The following is an 18,400-nucleotide window of genomic DNA, read 5'->3' as shown; positions in this document are numbered from 1 at the left end:
AAAGTAAAGAGTTTTTCTTCATTTTTTTAAGCTACTTTTACAACAGGTTTTCTCAATAGACAGAAAAACAGAAACCCTAAAAGAAAACGGCCTTGTTTTACGCACATCAAGAAGGAGTCAGACGACCGTCGGTTCATCCCAGTCAATTACCTCCGAGAGATCGGGATGCTTCCTCCGTAGGATACCACAAACGTATGAGAGAGAAAAAACCCAGAGAATTTATTATTTTGGTAAGAGTGAGAGAGAGAGAGTGAGAGAGAGTGAGAGAGAGAGAGATAATCTATCAAACTTTTCTACAAAACGTTATACCACTCCGGGTCAGGAGGGGCGATATAGCACGGATGACTACACCAGATGGAAGCATAACCGGAAGCGTGGCAGGGACTTTCCCTTTGACGTTCATCCTGCTCCATGATCAACCGTTAAATCTTTCCTCAATATTGCTGTAATGTAACAACAAAGGTAGTTTTTTAAGATCAGACAGGTCCCAAAACATTCCTTACACACCCCCGCAGTCACTGAATTAGCATCTGTGGCACAAATAAGCTTCAAGGACCTACTTGTTTTTTAGAACCGACCTTTGACACTTGGATGTTGGCTTAATTTTTACCCAAAGAGAAATTTGACCCTAATAAAAAAAAACACGATACTGTGGTGAATACTTACCTCAACTTTGATGGGTTTTTTCACAGCTATTTATTTAGAAAAAAAGTAAACACCTTACAAGGACACAATGCACATTGCAGAGTACATGAATGGGAAGTAGGAATTCCTCCTCTCTGTACTTACACTCCTCCCTAACAAATGTCAAGTCATCATCTCCATATTGTTTTTCCCACTTTTCGAGTTTCATTGAAGTGTGCCCAAGTGCACAAGATGTAAAACAATGCATTCGTTTTTTAAGCCATTCACCGAGTCCCCCGTCAAGATGCCATTCATTTAAGAGACTAATAATTTTTTCAATTTAAGTTGTGCTAACTTCAACGCAGTAACATTAAAAATAAAACATATTAGAACTAATTTTTGTCGGACACAAGAACAACTCGAGCATATTTTTCGGGAGCTGAACTAGGGCTTACAAGTTTGCTAGGCCCCTGAGGACCAGTGCGAGGTTGTGCGGCAGATCCTGGCGTGGAGGGTCCAGACACTCCCACAGCGCAGACTTTGCTATCCGCACAGAGCGTTTCTGGTGTGGCTTATGCAAAAGAGACAATACAGCTCCCGGTAAGCATGTCTGTTGTAGCCTGCCCTTTATAAATATGTCTTTGATTATTCAAACAGTGTTTAAAATGTGACTCGTTTGTTATCCAAAAACATTTCATCTATGTTACTGATTTAAAATATACATATATATTTTTCAAGTTTTTAGCTCAAACTGACTCTTGAGCAAATCCACATAACCAGTGTGCACCCTAATGTACATCTTTGAACTGTATGTTAATCAGTACATGAAGCGTACCTCTGAAAAGAGTCCATCATTTGTGAATTTACTGATTTGTTTTTTAACTGCAGTTTTCACAAACTGCGGATGATGAAATCCTCTGTATTGTAGAAAATGTCTTTAAACTACTGCTGTTCCTACTTACTGAGTTCCCGAGCTACTTCTTTACTATGTGAATAAACAATTTGAACAAGAAAGGATTTAAAGACACATTGAAGCAAAGGCAAAAAAAAAAAAATTGTAATGAAATTTATGTGACGGTTCTTCTGAAATCCGACAGAATGAAAATCCAAGAGCTGCTGCAATCCTCTGCATTAATGATCTTTCTGTTTCTCTCCTTCTGCGTGTGCGTGTGTGTGTGTGTGTGCGTGTGTGTGTGTGTGTGTGTGTGTGTGTGTGTGTGTGTGCTCACAGAGAGGAGGTCACAGCAGGAGTTCCCTGAGTTGACACGTATGAACCATAAAGTCAGTTTGGACTGAGGAGCAGTTGGTAAACTACATTCAGTCTTGACAGAATTACTTTCTTATCCAAAGCATGCACAAGAAATCAAATCTCTGTATCACAATGATTTCAATAAAGCCTTATTATTTTATGGGGGCAATATCACAAATTCCCGTAGATCATTAATAGGGAACAAAAAAGGAGGATCACATCAGCAATGCGAGACAGAAGTCTTGACACGTGCTTAAAAAAACCCCAGTTACAGCTGGTAAGATTTCTGGTATAAACCAGACTTTCACAGACTGCATCTTTACAGGGTTTTTTGCTTCTTTTGTTCACTCCTAGTGTCATTAACAAACAACAACCACAAACACAGAGCCCACTAACTAGTAGCTGCTTTTCCCCCTAAACAGTCAGTTGACTGAGAGAAATGCAATCCATTATTGTGAAAGCCGAAGGAGATGTGCTCCATAGTCAGACTTATATTTCCTTAACTTACATCCTATGTTCTGTTTAATTCTGGCATCCCTTTGATGGAAATTGGTTAAACTATTGCTCAACTTATGTCTGAATGACGGCAGATAATTCTGATGAAACTGACCCCGTAAGCACTTTGCAGCTGAGTCAAGGGCTTGTGGAAATAAGGTCAAGGAGGTGTCCGGCGTGAGTGCGCGTGCGGCCTGACATTCAATTTGGGACATCTGACAGACACATTAGTGCAACTCAGAGTGTGAGCAGCAACTCCTGTATACTAAACATAAGAAAAGTAATGTGTAGTGCTTCTTTTTTTTTTTTTTAACAACCGAGATTCCAGGGCACATGCTTATATGGTTTTCTTTTATTCAAAAGCAGATTACTTTAGCGATTGTGTAACTGTGTCCTTGACATTTGTCAGGGAGGAGTGTAAGTACAGAGAGGAGGAATTCCTACTTCCCATTCATGTACTCTGCAATGTGCATTGTGTCCTTGTAACGTGTTTACCTTTTTTCTAAATAAATAGCTGTGAAAAAACCCATCAAAGTTGAGGTAAGTATTCACCACAGTATCGTGTTTTTTTTTATTAGGGTCAAATTTCTCTTTGGGTAAAAATTAAGCCAACATCCAAGTGTCAAAGGTCGGTTCTAAAAAACAAGTAGGTCCCTGAAGCTTATTTGTGCCACAGATGCTAATTCAGTGACTGCGGGGGTGTGTAAGGAATGTTTTGGGACCTGTCTGATCTTAAAAAACTACCTTTGTTGTTACATTACAGCAATATTGAGGAAAGATTTAACGGCTGATCATGGAGCAGGATGAAGGTCAAAGGGAAAGTCCCTGCCACGCTTCCGGTTACTCTTCCATCCAGCGTAGTCATCCGTGCTATATCGCCCCTCCTGACCCGGAGTGGTATAACGTTTTGTAGAAAAGCTTGATCGATTCTCTCTCTCTCTCTTACCAAAATAATAAATTCTCTGGGGTTTTTTTTTTTCTCATACGTTTATGGTACCCAACGGAGGAAGCATCCCGAGCTCTCGGAGGTAATTGACCGGGATGAACCGACGGTCGTCTGACTCCTTCTTGATGTGTGTAAAACAAGGCAGTTTTCTTTTAGGGTTTCTATTTTTCAGTCTATTGAGAAAACCTGTTGTAAAAGTAGCTTAAAAAAATGAAGAAAAACTCTTTACTTTGATCTGAGAAGGAGTGGCTGCACAAACCCAAAATACCTCATCGAGGTGTTTTAATAAAAATATTTGGGATAGAGTAATGAATATGTGCTTTTTTTTTTCTTTCTTTTTTTTTACTCGGGGTTATTTTGCACGTACAAGGAGTTGGGACCTTTATGAAATTCTTTGCTTGGCTGGAGGCATTAAGAAATACTAATAACGATTCTGATACTCTGGGCCTCTTAGCATCAACTGAGCAGTGTTTAAATGCCACAGCTACCTGCGTATTGTTGATGACCATGTCAAAACCATAATGACGACCATGTACCCATCTTCTGATGGCTGCTTCCAGGTGGACACCTTAATGCCACAGAGCTCCAATCATCTCATATTATTTTCATGAGCATGACAGTGAGATGACAGTGGCTGACAAATCTGCAGTAACTGTGTGACGCTGTCATGTCAATATGGGCCAAAGTCTTTAAGGAATGTTTCCAGCACTTTATTGAATCTATGCTATGAACGATTGAGGCACTTCTGAATGCAAAAAGGGGGTCCAACCTGGTACTGCTAATGTGCAAGGTGAGTGTATTTATGCATATACACATTAACTACAAGTAAACAGCACAATAACTAACGACACCAACAATCATAAACCAGTGCAGGAAAGCAGGGATGAGGGTGGTTGCCTCTAAGCTGGTGTATTTCTGTGCTTACACTCGAGTGTATAGCATCTGTGAAGGTGTACGTGCAAATACATGACCATTATATGAGGGTATACAATCTTATCTTGTTCATCTTACTAATTCTATCTTTAATAATACATATGCTTCTATGAATTCTGGAGTTCTGTTTGAAATGTGTTAGAGAACTTGGATGCTTAATGCTCAAAGCCACGACTGAATAAAAGGTTTACGCAGGGGTGACTCCCACAGTTTAGCCTTTCGACATATTCTAAATTCAGTGGATTGTTTATCATAGAATTAATATTTTCTGAATTCTATGTTTTGTTTTGAGTGCAAAAGTCATAAATAAAATTAAACAGCTACAAAACTCATTAAAAACACCAGACATCTTGTCTTATGATCGTGTTTTTTTTATTATCATGTTATTTGATCCATAACAACAACAAATAAAAAGGAGAATTATAAATTCTCTTGAATTTCAGGCACTTTCACTTTCCACTTTATTTTTCCTTCCCGGGATTTTCTTCTTCTTTCTCTAAACTCTGAGCCTTTAGTTGCTCTTTGGCGTGATGAGGTGCACATTTTCAAGAAATTTATCTAGTCCCCAATTTCGTTGTTTGTCCGTGAGAGCATCCTCTGACTGCAGCAACTCTATACCACAGCTGCTCCCTGAATTTAAAGAAAGTAAAACAAAATAATACACAATTAAAAAAGTTTCTAATTATCTGGAAAAAAGACCCCATATTTTGTAGTTATACACAAATCTGTCAGTTATCACTTGTATTTTGGTTAATATATAAAATGCTCAGCCATAATTATTTTTCATAGTACTCACCAAACAGACTATGCACCTGCTCATCAGGCACGAAAAAGGGAGGCCCTAAGAGATCAACAGATTTTAAAATATGGTATTTTATGTTTATTCTCTCTCTCTCACACACACACACACACACACACACACACACACACACACACACACACACACACACACACACACACACACACACACACACACACACACACACACAATCAATATAGAAATGATATAGAATACCTTGATATAAATCAGGATTGTACAGTAAAGTGTCCAGGAGGTATCTGCAGTCATTCGCCATCAAAGAAATAATGAGAGCTGCATACCTACAAAATAAAAGAATAGCATTGGCATGGGACATCCGTGTATGGATACATTATATCAGCGGTCCCCAACCTTTTTTGCGCCACGGACCGGTTTATGTCCGACAATATTTTCACGGACCGGCCTTTAAAGTGTCGCGGATAAATCCAACAAAATTAAACTAGTACCGGTACCGAAAAAGAAGAAGATTTATTCACAACACACGCGAAAAGACCCAGGAAAACCGAGTTAATGATAAAAACGATAACAAAATAATGCTAAAAACCCTGAAAACCATACATTTCACACCCGAGCCTCAACTCTCGCGGCCCGGTACCAAACGTTTCACGGACCGTGGCCCGGGGGTTGGGGACCGCTGCATTATATAATACAGTATCAAACTGTGTAGAACATAATGTTTTGGAGTTTATTTAGTTTGAAATAAATGTCATTCTAAGGGTTTAAAATGAGGGTCTTCATCTCATCTTACTTTTCTCTGTCTCCTGGGTTGACGGCCACGAGAGAGCCCCTGTCCCAAATTGCTCCAAACTGACCCTCGATGGAACTGTGAAGTTTAACAGTATCAATTTAACAGTAATTTTAATTATTTTATTTTAAAAAGCATAAAACAATATGTAGTTTACTCACTTGGAGAAGTTGTACAGGTTACACTGATACAGGGAGATGTTTTTCTCTGAGTTCTAAAAACAAAAGACAGCACGGATGAACAACTTGTGTCTGTTTTAAAGTAAGCAATATAACTTTCTTGTAGCTTGCAGCCATTCTGCCCAAAATCTCACTGAGATCAAAACGGTTTTCAGAAGAAAGAGCTGCTCACATGCACATAATAAACTCAGGCATCACCATAAAAAACTCTATTCAGCGTAAAGACACTTAATTGCTGAGAAGCAATAACACTGACTACCTCAGCTTAGATCATTTAGTGGTCGTGTTTGCACACATGAAGTTCACCAACCTTGTAAACCTTTGCTCCAGGTATAGCAGGCACAGGCTCCTCGGTGTACGTCATGTTGTTCTCCTCAAAAAACTGACGAATAGCCTTTTCAGAAATCTCCACTCCAACCACTGAATGGCCCATGTCTGCTAGCCTGAGAATCACGAAAAAACAAAAGGTTAGCAAAGATGACAACTGACACTAATACTGATCAACTTAATTTAATTTAGTAAGATGTTTTCATACCACTTCATATCTACTGCTTTCCCACACAGAGGGAAGAAGAAGCGAACTCCTGTTCGTCCATTGAGAACTTTATCAATGTTTTTCTTCAGCATTCTGTTAGAAAAACAGTATTAACAGCAAAATACACATTCCTGCTGCAATCTCATGTTGAGGTGATGTCTGGTGATGTCTGGATCAGCCGTATTGATGGTACTTGTCTTAAAAATAGATAATCTAAGCTCACTTTCTAAAGCTTTTAACAGGACACAGCTTTAGGTGGTGATGCACCTTTATAGTTGATGTAATCTTCACAAGTCTTACATGCATTTGGGCTACTTTTGCACCCTCACTCCACTGAACTACATAAAAAAGTGGGGTCATTACTTGTGCACTTCAGGCTGATGGAAGCCGATTTTGTTCTGTTGCCAGCGTTCCTCCCATTCACCGAGGGCCATGACCCGATCTGCCTGCTGTTCCAGCATGCTGGTTATGTTTGCCTGACGATCAGCGGTTAAAGGAGAGCAGCTAGACATGAGAAAAAGAATTGTTTGTGAAAAAACCCCACTTCATGTCGCTGGAGACAGGAAGAGAATGCATAATCCGCACAGGATTATGGTCTTGCACATAAAGACACCTACAGCAACGGCAAAATGTAAGCACGTGTGGTCCATGAGCTGTCACCTGCAGGGTTACAAAACCCAACCGATGGGTCATTTGAATCTTCTGGTAGAAAATCATCTGCATTAATCGTGGATCTGCACGAGCTTGTTGTCCCGTTATAAACTAAACTATGGCACGATGGCTATAACCAAACAAATGGTTTGAATAACAGCGTCGTTAAAGCGTCATTCTTAAGCGGAAATGAATAATTATGTAATAGTTTCATGACAATGTCAGATCCTCGCTTACCTTGCAATAGCGCAGCATAAAAACAACCACAGTACTCGTGAAAAGACATTAGAACCGCACATGTTTTCCCGTAAACTCAAAGCGTGTCTCTCCTGAATGAAGGCTGCTAATATTTGTTCAGCAACACAGCTGACCGGGCAAGCTCTCCGATCAATAAACGCAGCGAGGCTCTCCTGAATTCTTACCCCGAGTTCTGTCTGCAAGGCGAGGCGTTCCGTTGAGCTCTCGGTCGGCTGTCTCTCAGTGTTTATAAAGTGCGAGAAGGAATGCTTTGCCTGGGAGAATGAAACGAGGTTTTGAAAATAAAGATCAAGCGGGTTTTATTTCTGGTTTGGGAGGAGCCTGATGATGCATTCATGGTACGTCAGAAAAATGTTACTCAGCATTCTGAGTAACAGTATCTCGAGTTCTTAAATCATTGCTCAAGATTAAGCAAAGGAATACAACAAAAGAAGATAATGTGAATGTTGTGTGTGTGTGATTAGAACTCTTGGCTAATTTGATGGTACCTTTTATGCAGATGCCTCTGGGTACGCAGGGTTTTGTTTTGTTTTTTGCTAAATAAACTCTATCTTGATTTGCAATATGCATACCAGAATTTGCTTTTCAAATTGCCCATGTATTCCTTTGCGATATAAATAATGCACTATTTCCATCATGGACCCCTCTGTTTCTTTCTCTTTTCTGTAAACGCTTGCTGCAATCACGATTCAAACTGTGGCAGCTGTCACTAATCCTCAGAAAGTCTCTGGACTGTTGCACAGTGATTAGTCTCGCTTGCCCAGCCTGCCTCTCTCCACGCTTGGGTTGGTACGGCTCCAGTGATACGATGTTGTCAGCAAGACAATAAGAATCCGTAAGGAAGGACGGAAGGGAAAGGTGTTTTCCGGACGCACAGCGGCGCAAGTGTTTAAGAAATCCCGGTTTTACACTGAAGCGCTCTGGCATAGGTCTTTTTTCCGTAGTTTCTACTTCATTAAAAAAAATACACACACTTCCCTCAAGAAAAATAAAATGTTGTAGCTCGTCAAACATGCAAAGATGTGTAAATTTAACCATGTAACATTGAACGACATTACTTCATACAAACATAGGCTACTAGAACACAGCGGCAGTCCATAGGAGAATTCAGATATTATTGGTGTTTGCAAGAGGGAAAAACGGATATTATAAATCTGTAGAATCTGCCCGTTATATGGATATAAGTCTTTGTTGCCAAAAATTAAAAAAAAGAGGCATCTTGCTGCACTCTAATTTAATGTAGAGTAATAATGTGTTGTAGCCTATTCTCAACTTGGCCATCAACGAAAAGCTATTTTTAAACAGCTGATAGAACTGCTGAAGCAAGGTTATTCTTCTATACTGGTCTCCCTTATAAAGAACTGTTACCTGCTTATGCTCTGTTTACGCTGGTGTACTGGAAACAATGCTTCCCACCAAGATTGCTATCTTTAGCCAAAATAAACAACGTACTACATTCAACACTCATAGTGAACCACGAGAAAATGTGACGTTCCTCTGTGTTGGTTCAATTCCTGTGCGTAATTCGGGCTTTCCGAAGCGCTCCAGTTGTGCAGGGTCGCGTCCAGATGTGTGTGTTTTTCTTTACGGGGCGACGAAGACGGCGAGGAGCTTCTGACCAATCACCGCCGCCCGGGGGCGGGTCGAGCGTGAACTGTTGTGGATGTGGAAAAATGGACAATTTATCACGCATATTCATCATTCATATCCCAACGGGGAAAGCTTTGGTTGCACGCTGATTTGATTGGCAAATGCCTGGCCGTGGTGTGAAACGGAAAATCACCAGTTGGGAGGAGAAGAGCGCGGTTCGCTACCCGGTAAGGGCGAGCTCTCTGTTGGGGAGAAGTCGGGGCGCTGTGGGGATTGTACTGGGTAATTGCTGCTATGTTTAGAGGCTGTGATTACTGAGAATGCATTTGAGCAGTAAGATTAAAGCAGGTGGATCTGTTGAGATCTAAGAAATAATTTCTGTAGCAATATGTATTTCATATTTTTTCTTTCATCTTGCCCTCTGTCCTGAAGGCGTAAATCACCGCTGCAAGCTCGCGCTCTTTAAAAATTCAAGCAAAACGCTTTCAGATTCGCTTTCCACCCGCTTATGATCACGGCACTTGCACTGATAGCCGGGATAATAGCCGGTAAAGTGCGTTTATCTGCTCGAAAGCGGCACCTGACTGCTATTAGCCACTGATGTATTGTTTGCATAGAGCTCAGCGCACCTTTGTTACTCGCTGCTCACTGACACGGGAATCTCAAGTGCTCGTAGCAGCCCTCACCATCCTACTGAACAGTAAATCTCAAAGACTTGTTAGACCGACCCTTGCTTGCGATAAGGTCACTGATGCTTAAAGTCATTCTAAGAGCAACAGGGGCACTTCAGTCCACCCCTGGATTACACGAGACTACCAAGCTGCCTGTATTTGGCAGCATGTAAAACCAGGTTGCTGTCGGAGTAGCAGTGCGTGATGGGGAGGCTGTCCATGGTGCTCTGACGGAGAGAGGTGCATGCTGGATAATAATAAAGGAGAACACGCTGTGAGGGATTTGGGAAATTCGGAGGACACGGGGGGGCGGCGGGACATTCCGCTTTGGCATTGTGAATATTATGTTTTTTATTTTTGGAAGCGCCTGGACTGTGCGTACAGTGTGCGCTATGCCAGAAGGTGGGAACTTAATCATATTGTAAGGCTCCGGATTTGCAAGGCTCCAGAGGAGAAGTTGGTGTCTTGAGCCTCCAGAGCTCGTGTCATCCGAAAAAAGGGGCTACGGCAGAGCCGCAAGACAACACGATCAACAGTTCAAAGCGCAACTGTAGGTATGATTCTGGTTCTGGTTCGGGGGGCACATATCTCAGTGATTTTCTGTGGCATGTTTTGACAGTGAGATTTGCACACCTTGCTGTGTCACACTATGACAGATGCCTTTATAAATAATTTCCCCCAGGGATCAATAAAGTATTCTGATTCTGATTCTGATTTATTGACTCCGGTGTAATTTGATACAATAGGATCGTATATAGCTGTGTTTTGTAATTCTATCTACATCTCTGGGATATGGGGGGAAGTCAGCACAGGCTTCTCCCCCTGGACAGATGGGCTGCGGGTTGCTCTGCCACCATCCAAGAATATTAAGCTAAGTAATGTAGTTCAGCTGTCCTACTGTTTCCGCTTGCAAAGTCGTTGGCAGTAATATCAAAACAAGAATCTTTTTACTCCAGTATGAAGTCTTTCCAGACATCTTTTCTAATTTGATGGAGATTGTGAACAGACCACAGGCACACTGATTATACAAGGCATGTGTGCACCAGTGGAGTGTGCATATCACTGACTGTATTATGACTTCTTCCTGCTCATCTTCTGATGCAGTCTAAATGGCATTGTTTTGTTCTGATGCCCAGTTGTCTTAGCTAATGCCCATCTCGCATTAGCTAATAGCTCAGGAAAGACTGGAAAGATTGCCTGCTTTCACATCCCACTAAGTGCTCCACGTATTAATGAATCCCAAAGAAACAAACTAGGCTGGCAGAGTTCATTGCAGCATTTAATTACAAGTCTCTAGTTATTTTGTTCTTTCTTTATTTATTTTTGATGAAAAATGATGGTGCTTCCAAACAAAATGCTGTCATTATCACTGAGGTTCCACCCCAAAAGGCTCTCAGGGGAGGCTGTATCTTGACAATAAGCTGTACATGAATTTCATTTGATTTATGAAATGACATTTAATGGCAACCTCCTCATCTTAATAGGATTTCTCATTCATGATGGTTCTGTAATACCTTCCCTCGTGAATAAGACACAAATCTTGTCATGTCAAGCTAGGCGGAATGCATATTCCACGGACAGCAGGAATTTCCAGTCACATGTTCCTTAAGTGAGCTGAGTTTGGAGTTTGCATTGTGCAACCTTTGGACTGTCTGTTGTAGTATTCTATTGTTGGTCATTCTCCTTGTGTGTAATGTCTTAAAGAATGTTTTTTGTTACTCTTGTGAAAGCTGCAGTCAGTTGAACAAAAAGACTGTTTAAAAAAAAGTATTTTAAGCACAAGATTAAGAAATTCGGAGACGCAGGGCTAATTGAACTCTGCCTGGAATGTTGTTCTTCTTTCTTATCCTAGGGTCAGATCGTATATCTAATCAGGTGTTGTCAAGGTCAGATTGTTTATTCCCATCTGATTAGAGTTCTGTGAGACTGCCTCTAGGCCGAAGCTGCAGAGATAAGATGCGCCGTCGGTAAGATGCGTTGTTAGCAGGACCGGTTAGTAAGGCAGATGGATTCGGCTGCATGCTGTTTCTGCTGTGTGCGTTGTCAGGTGCACAGCCAGCCACTGTGCTGTATCAGTGTCCTCCGAAGGCTCTTTTACTCTACATGCTTGGACTGGTGTGCTATTGTTAGTCTCCGCCTGTGCGATATCCGCACATATTCTGTCCCTGTGTTTTAGGACTGTAAACAGCATTGCCAAATTCAGAGAGTGAGCTTGAACTTCCTAATAAGTGTTCCTGCCCATCTTGTTCATTTTGTTAATTAGCCCTTGTGGCGTTGGAGTGCAGCATATTGTTGATTAATCAACCGAGCTTGTAATTACGCCGGGTTTGGAATGTGAGCGTGGTTTGGAGGCTGGTTCCGTTGCAGGGCGTTCAGCTTGAGGTAAACATCTTATTAACCGTGTCGGAGTACCTTGGCCAAGGCGGAGCAATGCGGTTTTATTTAGCTGGAGACGAATGTGCTGTTATCCATATTATGAAAATGGCCTCATAAAAGAACCGGTGCTTGATTAAGTTTATGGCCATTATGGTTCTGAGGTGGTCGAGCTAATGGAAAAAGACTTCAGTAGCTGTGTGGAGACAGCAAGAGAGATGATTTTTTTATAAAGTAAAAAGCCATTTGTTCAGCAAAGACCAAAGTGTGTGTGTGTACCTGCTTATATATGCATACAGTGTGTGGGAGTGTAAAGAGCACCTCAATTTCAAAGGGCAACTAGTACGTAAGGACAGAAAATGGAACATGGATCACATCCCAAGCCTTTAATGCAGGTCTGTCAAAGGAGGAAGCCCTTCACAGACTGAGTGATGTGACTACAGACAGGCAAACCCCTCATACTCAGTGACTCCTAATCAGGTTTTACGTTTTGAAAAAGCTATAGAAATGCTTTTGTTTTCCAGGTACTCCGATTTATTATGCCACAGAAAAATACCAAGAACATAAAGTACAAAGAAACATACACAAAAGCCATTTTCACCAATGCTCCATAGCCCTTCTATACACATTCCCTGATAAAAGTGCAACTGAAAAGGCATTGTGTTTACTTTTATTGCACAAAAGGACGAGAGCACAATGGTAAACAGATAAACAGATTCATCCGCATTATACTCCTGACTCAACTTCAGGTCTTTACAAATGAGCACAGACAGCATGCTACTACAAAGTTAGTGAGGTACCCAGAGTCACGTTAAGGCCAAGTAGACCCCAACCCAACAGCCAGAGCGAAAATTGAACAATTAACAAAAGCTGTAATGAGCAGTCAAGCTTGTAACATTGTATCCTCCATCTCTACTTGAGGAACCTTAAACTGTGCTCCCCTGTTCTTTATAGAGAGTACCCTTCCCCACAAGCCACTCTTGTTCACTCTCTTTCTAATTGTACTGTCAGGAACTTCTAACTGGGACCTTTAGAGTGTGAGATGTTGCTCTGAGCATTCCACAGTCTGACCTTGAAGTGAATATCCTGGGATAACCTCTGCTGGGAAGATTGTGCCATTTTGTTAATACACATTTGAATGCTGTAGACCAGCAAGATGCCCAAACTACTGCTTATATAGATGTTCTCACACTGACTGATCATTTACTATAGGTAATGATCAGCATTATCAGGCTGCTACTCACCTTCTTCAATACTATGAAAGCAGTACTTGGTGTTAAGGGTGTACTTAGTTTTACATAACTGTATAGAGTCCTCTAAAAACTCTTTTTTTATATGATGTGAAAGCATCCTGACCAAAACAAACATTGTATAGATACACACTTACTCTACTGCTGCGTGTTACATTTAAAAACGGTCATCCTCAGAAAAAGCTCTAACCTGCTTCTGCTGACACTGTGAACTTAACTCAGCGCTTTCCAGCCTAGGGGGCTTTATAACCCTACACAGTCTACATGCAAAGCACCCTAAGGAGCTAATATGACTCATTCCTTGAATTGGCCTCCGTAGTCTGTGAAATATGCAAGTATTAAGGGATCACAAGTAGAAACTAGTTTCATTTCAAGGATCACACACGAAAAACAGGCGGTAACCACTGTAATAACACAAACAACGCAGTGCAATGATCCTCTAGTCCTCGGTCACGCTGTCACATCTCTCAGGCCTGTAATAACAGGGTCCAGCGTTTAATTTTAGCTCGACTGAGCCTTTCACCTCACCACAAGATTTGTGTTTTCTTCAGAACACTTTATTTTGCTGAACTAATATATCGCCAGCAGCAGGCCAGCAACAACATGCGCGCCAGATGTGCATTTAAGTATAGTCTTGACATATGCTTACATACAACCACAAAAACTCGCTGAAATCACTTGTATTTGTGAAGAGCAATCCCCCAGGATGCGTCTCAGGCTGTGGTGAGCTTTCATCATTCAGGTGGACTGTCTAACTGTATCATCTGGGAAGGGATGGAGATCTCATTTTACCCAGAATTTTGCCCATCTAGTGTCAATTTTCAAGCTGCACTATGTCTGCTCAAATCATTTCAGACATAATAATGCTGCTTTTGCTTCTTTGACAGTGGCAATGACTCTGCCATACAGAGAATGACTGTAATGGTAGTGGATTTCATTTCGAGCATTTACAATGTCAGTTGTGCTCAGCACTGGTGATGTGGCCAGAAAACATCAAATTGAACAAATAAGGAAAAAGCCAATCTGTCACAGAATGACAGAAACCTCTTTTATAAAAATATCCCTTCTGGTGGGAGAGAAACGCAAATTGACAAATGCTGAATTTCTAGCAGAAGGCCATCATCGGCAACATCCATTTCAGAACAAGTCAGTTTTCATTTTCTATCAAAGCCTGTATAACCACAGTTGAATAAGCTGCTGTGCAAACACAATTCATAGGAGACATGGGATGACAAATTTCAATTCCATTTCCTGAATGACTTAATCGTGTTGTTCTCTGAAAAACTGCAGCAGGTAGAGGCAGTTTAGGGACACCCATAAGGCCATCAGGGAGAGAGATTGAGGGCAGGAAGAATAGGGACTGGGTCCAGCCATCGCCCATAGAATATCGATCTCAGAGCTGAGCTCTCCATCTTGTTGTTTTCTCCTTCCTCTGTTATTATCTACTATTCATTTGCAGATTTCGACTAAATATTTCCACGTCCTCCAAATATTATTGCACTTATCAGGCAGGTTTGCTTCCAAATTAAATTACCGTCAATAGATTGTTAAATCATTTGAAGCTTTAATCCTTAGGAGTACTTCACAGTGGCTGCTATTTCTAATTCCATTAATTCCATTTAAAAACTGCCAAAAAACTGACACTTCTCTCATTTTGTACCGGCACTTTGATTACCTGAAATGGTCTTTTCTAACCTTTGTGATTATTATGTTTTGTTTTTACGGTGTAAAATGAAACAGCAGTAAACAGTGAAGCTAATATCAATGGGATGAAAATATATGGAGTAATCCTACATGGGAGTGTCATGGGTGCATTGTGCCATAAATCTTTGGTGCTTATAAAGGAATGTTCAGGGCAGGGTTAGGAGTGGTGGACTCCCTCACTTACAATGTGATAATTATGTACAGGGTAATAAAACAGAATGACTATTAATGGAAAATAATAAACTTTAACTGGTATCAAAATTGGGGGTTGGATTGCACAAATACGAGACACTTGATTAAATGCAGAATTGCTATTATTGGCCCCTGATTCTCTGTAGCATAAATTCAACAGGGTTCCAGAAACCTTGACATGATGACACCAAACAATTGCAGATTTGTTAGCTGAACATTTATGATGCCACTGTCCTGATCCATCATATTCCAATGGTACTCTACTAGATTGCAATCAAGTGACTGTGGAGGCCATTTGAGTACAGTGAACTCTTCTTCAATGTTGAACCAGTTTGAGATAATTTGAGTTTTGTGACATTGGTGTGTTATCCTGCTGGAAACAGCCATCAGAGGATGGCCACACTAGCAGTTTGGCCAATCTTGTCTGGCATCAACAAGGCATTTTCACCATGAGAGCTGTTGCTCACTGGATATTTTCTCTGGATTTTTTGGACAATTCTTTGTAAACTGTGGAGATGGTTGTGTGGGGAAAATCCCAGTAGATCAGCTGTTTCTGAAATACTCGCACCTACCCATCTGACTCCAAAAGTCTCTATTCTGATGCTCAGTTTGAACTTCAGCAGGTCGTTTTGATCATATCTGCCTAAATGCATTGAGTTGGTGCCATGTGACTGGCTAATTAGATATTTGTGTTAATAACAGATGTACCCAAGAAAGCTGTCAGTGAGTGTTAGATTCAGTCAGAGTATGCTAGAAGCGTGTTTAGAAAGGCAAAGTAAGGCGAACTTACTTGGTATCAAACTGGTTTGCCTTGTTCTTCGTACATGAACCATAACCTTCATATTTCATTGTTCCAGTCCTGTTTTTTTTCACCTCACTGTAACACAATTTCATTGTTTGCTCAGGACATTGTAATGAACCTGCCTAGAAATGTCTTTGCACTTAAGGCAAGGGGATGATCAAAGAACCGTTGGCCTTACTGAGTGTATTCCTCGTTTCTGTGATTCCGAGTTTTTCATGCCTGTCGTCATCCCTCTTTAGAGAATGAATAATTGCACATTTAAAAAGGAGCAAAAAACATGTATTGTTTAAGTGAAACCCTCCAGTGAATTTGGGTAAAGTGGGAAAAAGAGAGGACAGGGAAAGTAAAAAAGAAAAACAGACTTGATGAATAAACTGAGGTAAGGAGGTGTAGATGGAAAATAAATCACCAAGGGTTGAATTGTAGAGCTCAGAATTCTGCTTTCACCTTTTCTTGAACCCTATCTTTCCACGTTAAGGTCCCTCTATTCAATGAGCCTTGTGGCTTTTTTTTTTCCAGTGCTAGTCACCCAACCACAATGATCCATCACCAATCCATGACAGAGGGACTGTCACCACTTAAAGCCACTTACTTGTGTTTATGTGTGCAGCTTTATGTCTGCATCCTCCAGCTTATTTGCAGTAGAAAGCTGCTATGAGAGCTGGTCAGGCCCAGGCATGCATGCATTCATCATTATTGCTTATTGTTAATAGCCGCTCTTTGACATTGTACAGTTTGTCCTTGGATACAAAAGTGCACGGCAGAGCTCAAGAGGCTCCCACATACTTGGATATCTTGTAACAATAAATTCTTTGACTGTTCAATTCGCTTATTATCCTCCACCAGTCTGATACCTGAAACCTAACCGTCTCAGATATTCGCCTGATATTTCTCCTTGTATTGTAATTTTGAAATCAATTCAAATTCGAGATGGTGTCTTGGTGTCTTATTGTGAAATTTATTTTGTTCATCCAGCACAAATGCAGAGAGACTTGGTGCACTAAAATCAATATCCTTATGGGACTGTTATTTTTGTAAGACTCCTGCAGAGGTCGGGCAAAAGCAATGGCGTCCTTATGCGAAGTGGCTTGGCATTAGATTAGATAAGGCAACGGAATAAATTTTTCATGCCCATCATCATTACCATCATTATAACGATACCTTCCATCACTTTTCTATTACACCTTCCCGCCATCACTATCAATTATCCCTGGAACCACAAATCACCAGGACAGAGCTCATTTCTCACCAAAGTGTATCCTGAATAAAACTGAGGCCTAATTGCGCTCGTTGGTGGCAGGGGACATAAAGCGTGGAAAAAATAAAGAAAGGAAAATCAATGCCTTAACTAAAGAAGCCAGTGAATTATTGATGAGGGGCATGTAATGGGATCCCAAGTGTCTGTTTCTCCTTAGCTTGGACTGCTTGCATTTCAGTTGTGGCCAAAGTAGAAACACGGGAGGTGACATAAACCACCCACTAACATCTCCACAGGCAGATTAGCTGACCCGAATTACCTGGGGGTGCTGTGGCTCACACTCATGGCAGTGGTGCACACACACAAGTCCTATATGCAAGTCTTATGCGTACAGATGTAACAGTTAACCTGCATACACGCTTTCAAGCATTTAAAGTTACTTTAATCAAAGTCAGACTTTCAAGAATTTGTTGCCTCTGCTGTTTAATTTTGACAAGCACAACAATAAAGTCATATTTTATGGTGGTACTAAACTGAAAATGTTTTCTCAGACCACTGCTTAGATGTTTTTAGTATTGCGCTGTTTAGCATTCCACACCATGTTGTAGCAAAGAGAACCACAGCTTAGTGTACTGATTGGGCAACTGACCATATAAAGAATCTTAGTTAACATTATTAATATACTGCACTGTGCAAAAGTCTTGAGTCACTCCCCATTTCTTAATTTTTTTGGACAAGTGGAGGACAATAGAAGGAGCCGCACCGCTAAAAACCAGAAACAACAACAAAGTATTTACAGCAGATGAAAAACTGAGAGCATTGTCCTTAAGAAATAAGAAAAAATCCACCAAATACCTGACACGTGACATCTGGTTGATTCATTTCACCGACGCCTCGTCTGAAAGGGTTTCAGGATGGAGGTACAGCCGTCTGTAAAACACGGTGGAGGCGATGTCATGGGTTGGGCATCTTGTCAAAATTGATGTTATTATGAACACAGAAAAGTACCATTAAATTTTAACCCACCATTTACTACCATCTGGAAAGCAACATGTTTTTTCAGCAGTACAGTTATCCCAAATACACTGCCCAGTTAGTAATAATAATGCTGCTGTCCAGAGCCCAGACATGAATATTGCTGCTGCTTGCATTTAAATAAATGCTTTGAATGTCCTTCAAGAAGCC

At 40.9% G+C, this 18,400-nt stretch overlaps 2 protein-coding genes across 6 annotated transcripts in view; one reads left to right on the top strand and one right to left on the bottom strand.

Annotated features, from left to right (window-relative positions):
* Nucleotides 1-4,738: 4,738 nt before the first annotated feature.
* On the bottom strand, nucleotides 4,739-7,779 carry LOC113015094 (probable thiopurine S-methyltransferase). 3 transcript variants are annotated; one of them, XM_026157016.1, is made up of 10 exons: nucleotides 7,415-7,569; nucleotides 7,144-7,186; nucleotides 6,890-7,030; nucleotides 6,527-6,619; nucleotides 6,302-6,434; nucleotides 5,974-6,026; nucleotides 5,816-5,890; nucleotides 5,263-5,348; nucleotides 5,044-5,088; nucleotides 4,739-4,877 (listed from the first exon to the last, which is right to left on the bottom strand). In XM_026157016.1, the coding sequence occupies exons 1-10, from the start codon at nucleotides 7,461-7,463 to the stop codon at nucleotides 4,759-4,761; spliced, it is 837 nt and encodes a 278-aa protein (XP_026012801.1). In that variant the 5' UTR covers nucleotides 7,464-7,569; the 3' UTR covers nucleotides 4,739-4,758. The 3 variants fall into 3 exon arrangements, with proteins under 3 accessions (XP_026012801.1, XP_026012803.1, XP_026012802.1); XM_026157018.1 differs by lacking the exons at nucleotides 7,144-7,186; nucleotides 7,415-7,569 and adding an exon at nucleotides 7,600-7,779; XM_026157017.1 differs by lacking the exon at nucleotides 7,144-7,186 and having other exon boundaries at nucleotides 7,415-7,572.
* Nucleotides 7,780-8,952: 1,173 nt separating this feature from the next.
* Nucleotides 8,953-18,400, top strand: part of ext1c (exostoses (multiple) 1c) — an 86,208-nt gene continuing 76,760 nt past the window's right edge. Inside the window, exon 1 of one of the 3 annotated variants that reach the window (XM_026157439.1) lies at nucleotides 8,953-9,252. The gene's annotated coding sequence lies outside the window, so the exon portion shown is untranslated. Of the gene's footprint in view, nucleotides 9,253-9,310; nucleotides 10,251-18,400 lie in introns of those variants that run through there. The other 2 variants (XM_026157440.1, XM_026157441.1) reach the window with 2 other exon arrangements.

This window comes from Astatotilapia calliptera, chromosome 22, assembly GCF_900246225.1.
Source record: "Astatotilapia calliptera chromosome 22, fAstCal1.2, whole genome shotgun sequence".
Lineage (NCBI taxonomy): Eukaryota > Metazoa > Chordata > Actinopteri > Cichliformes > Cichlidae > Astatotilapia > Astatotilapia calliptera.
This window is presented reverse-complemented; position numbering and strand designations above follow the sequence as displayed.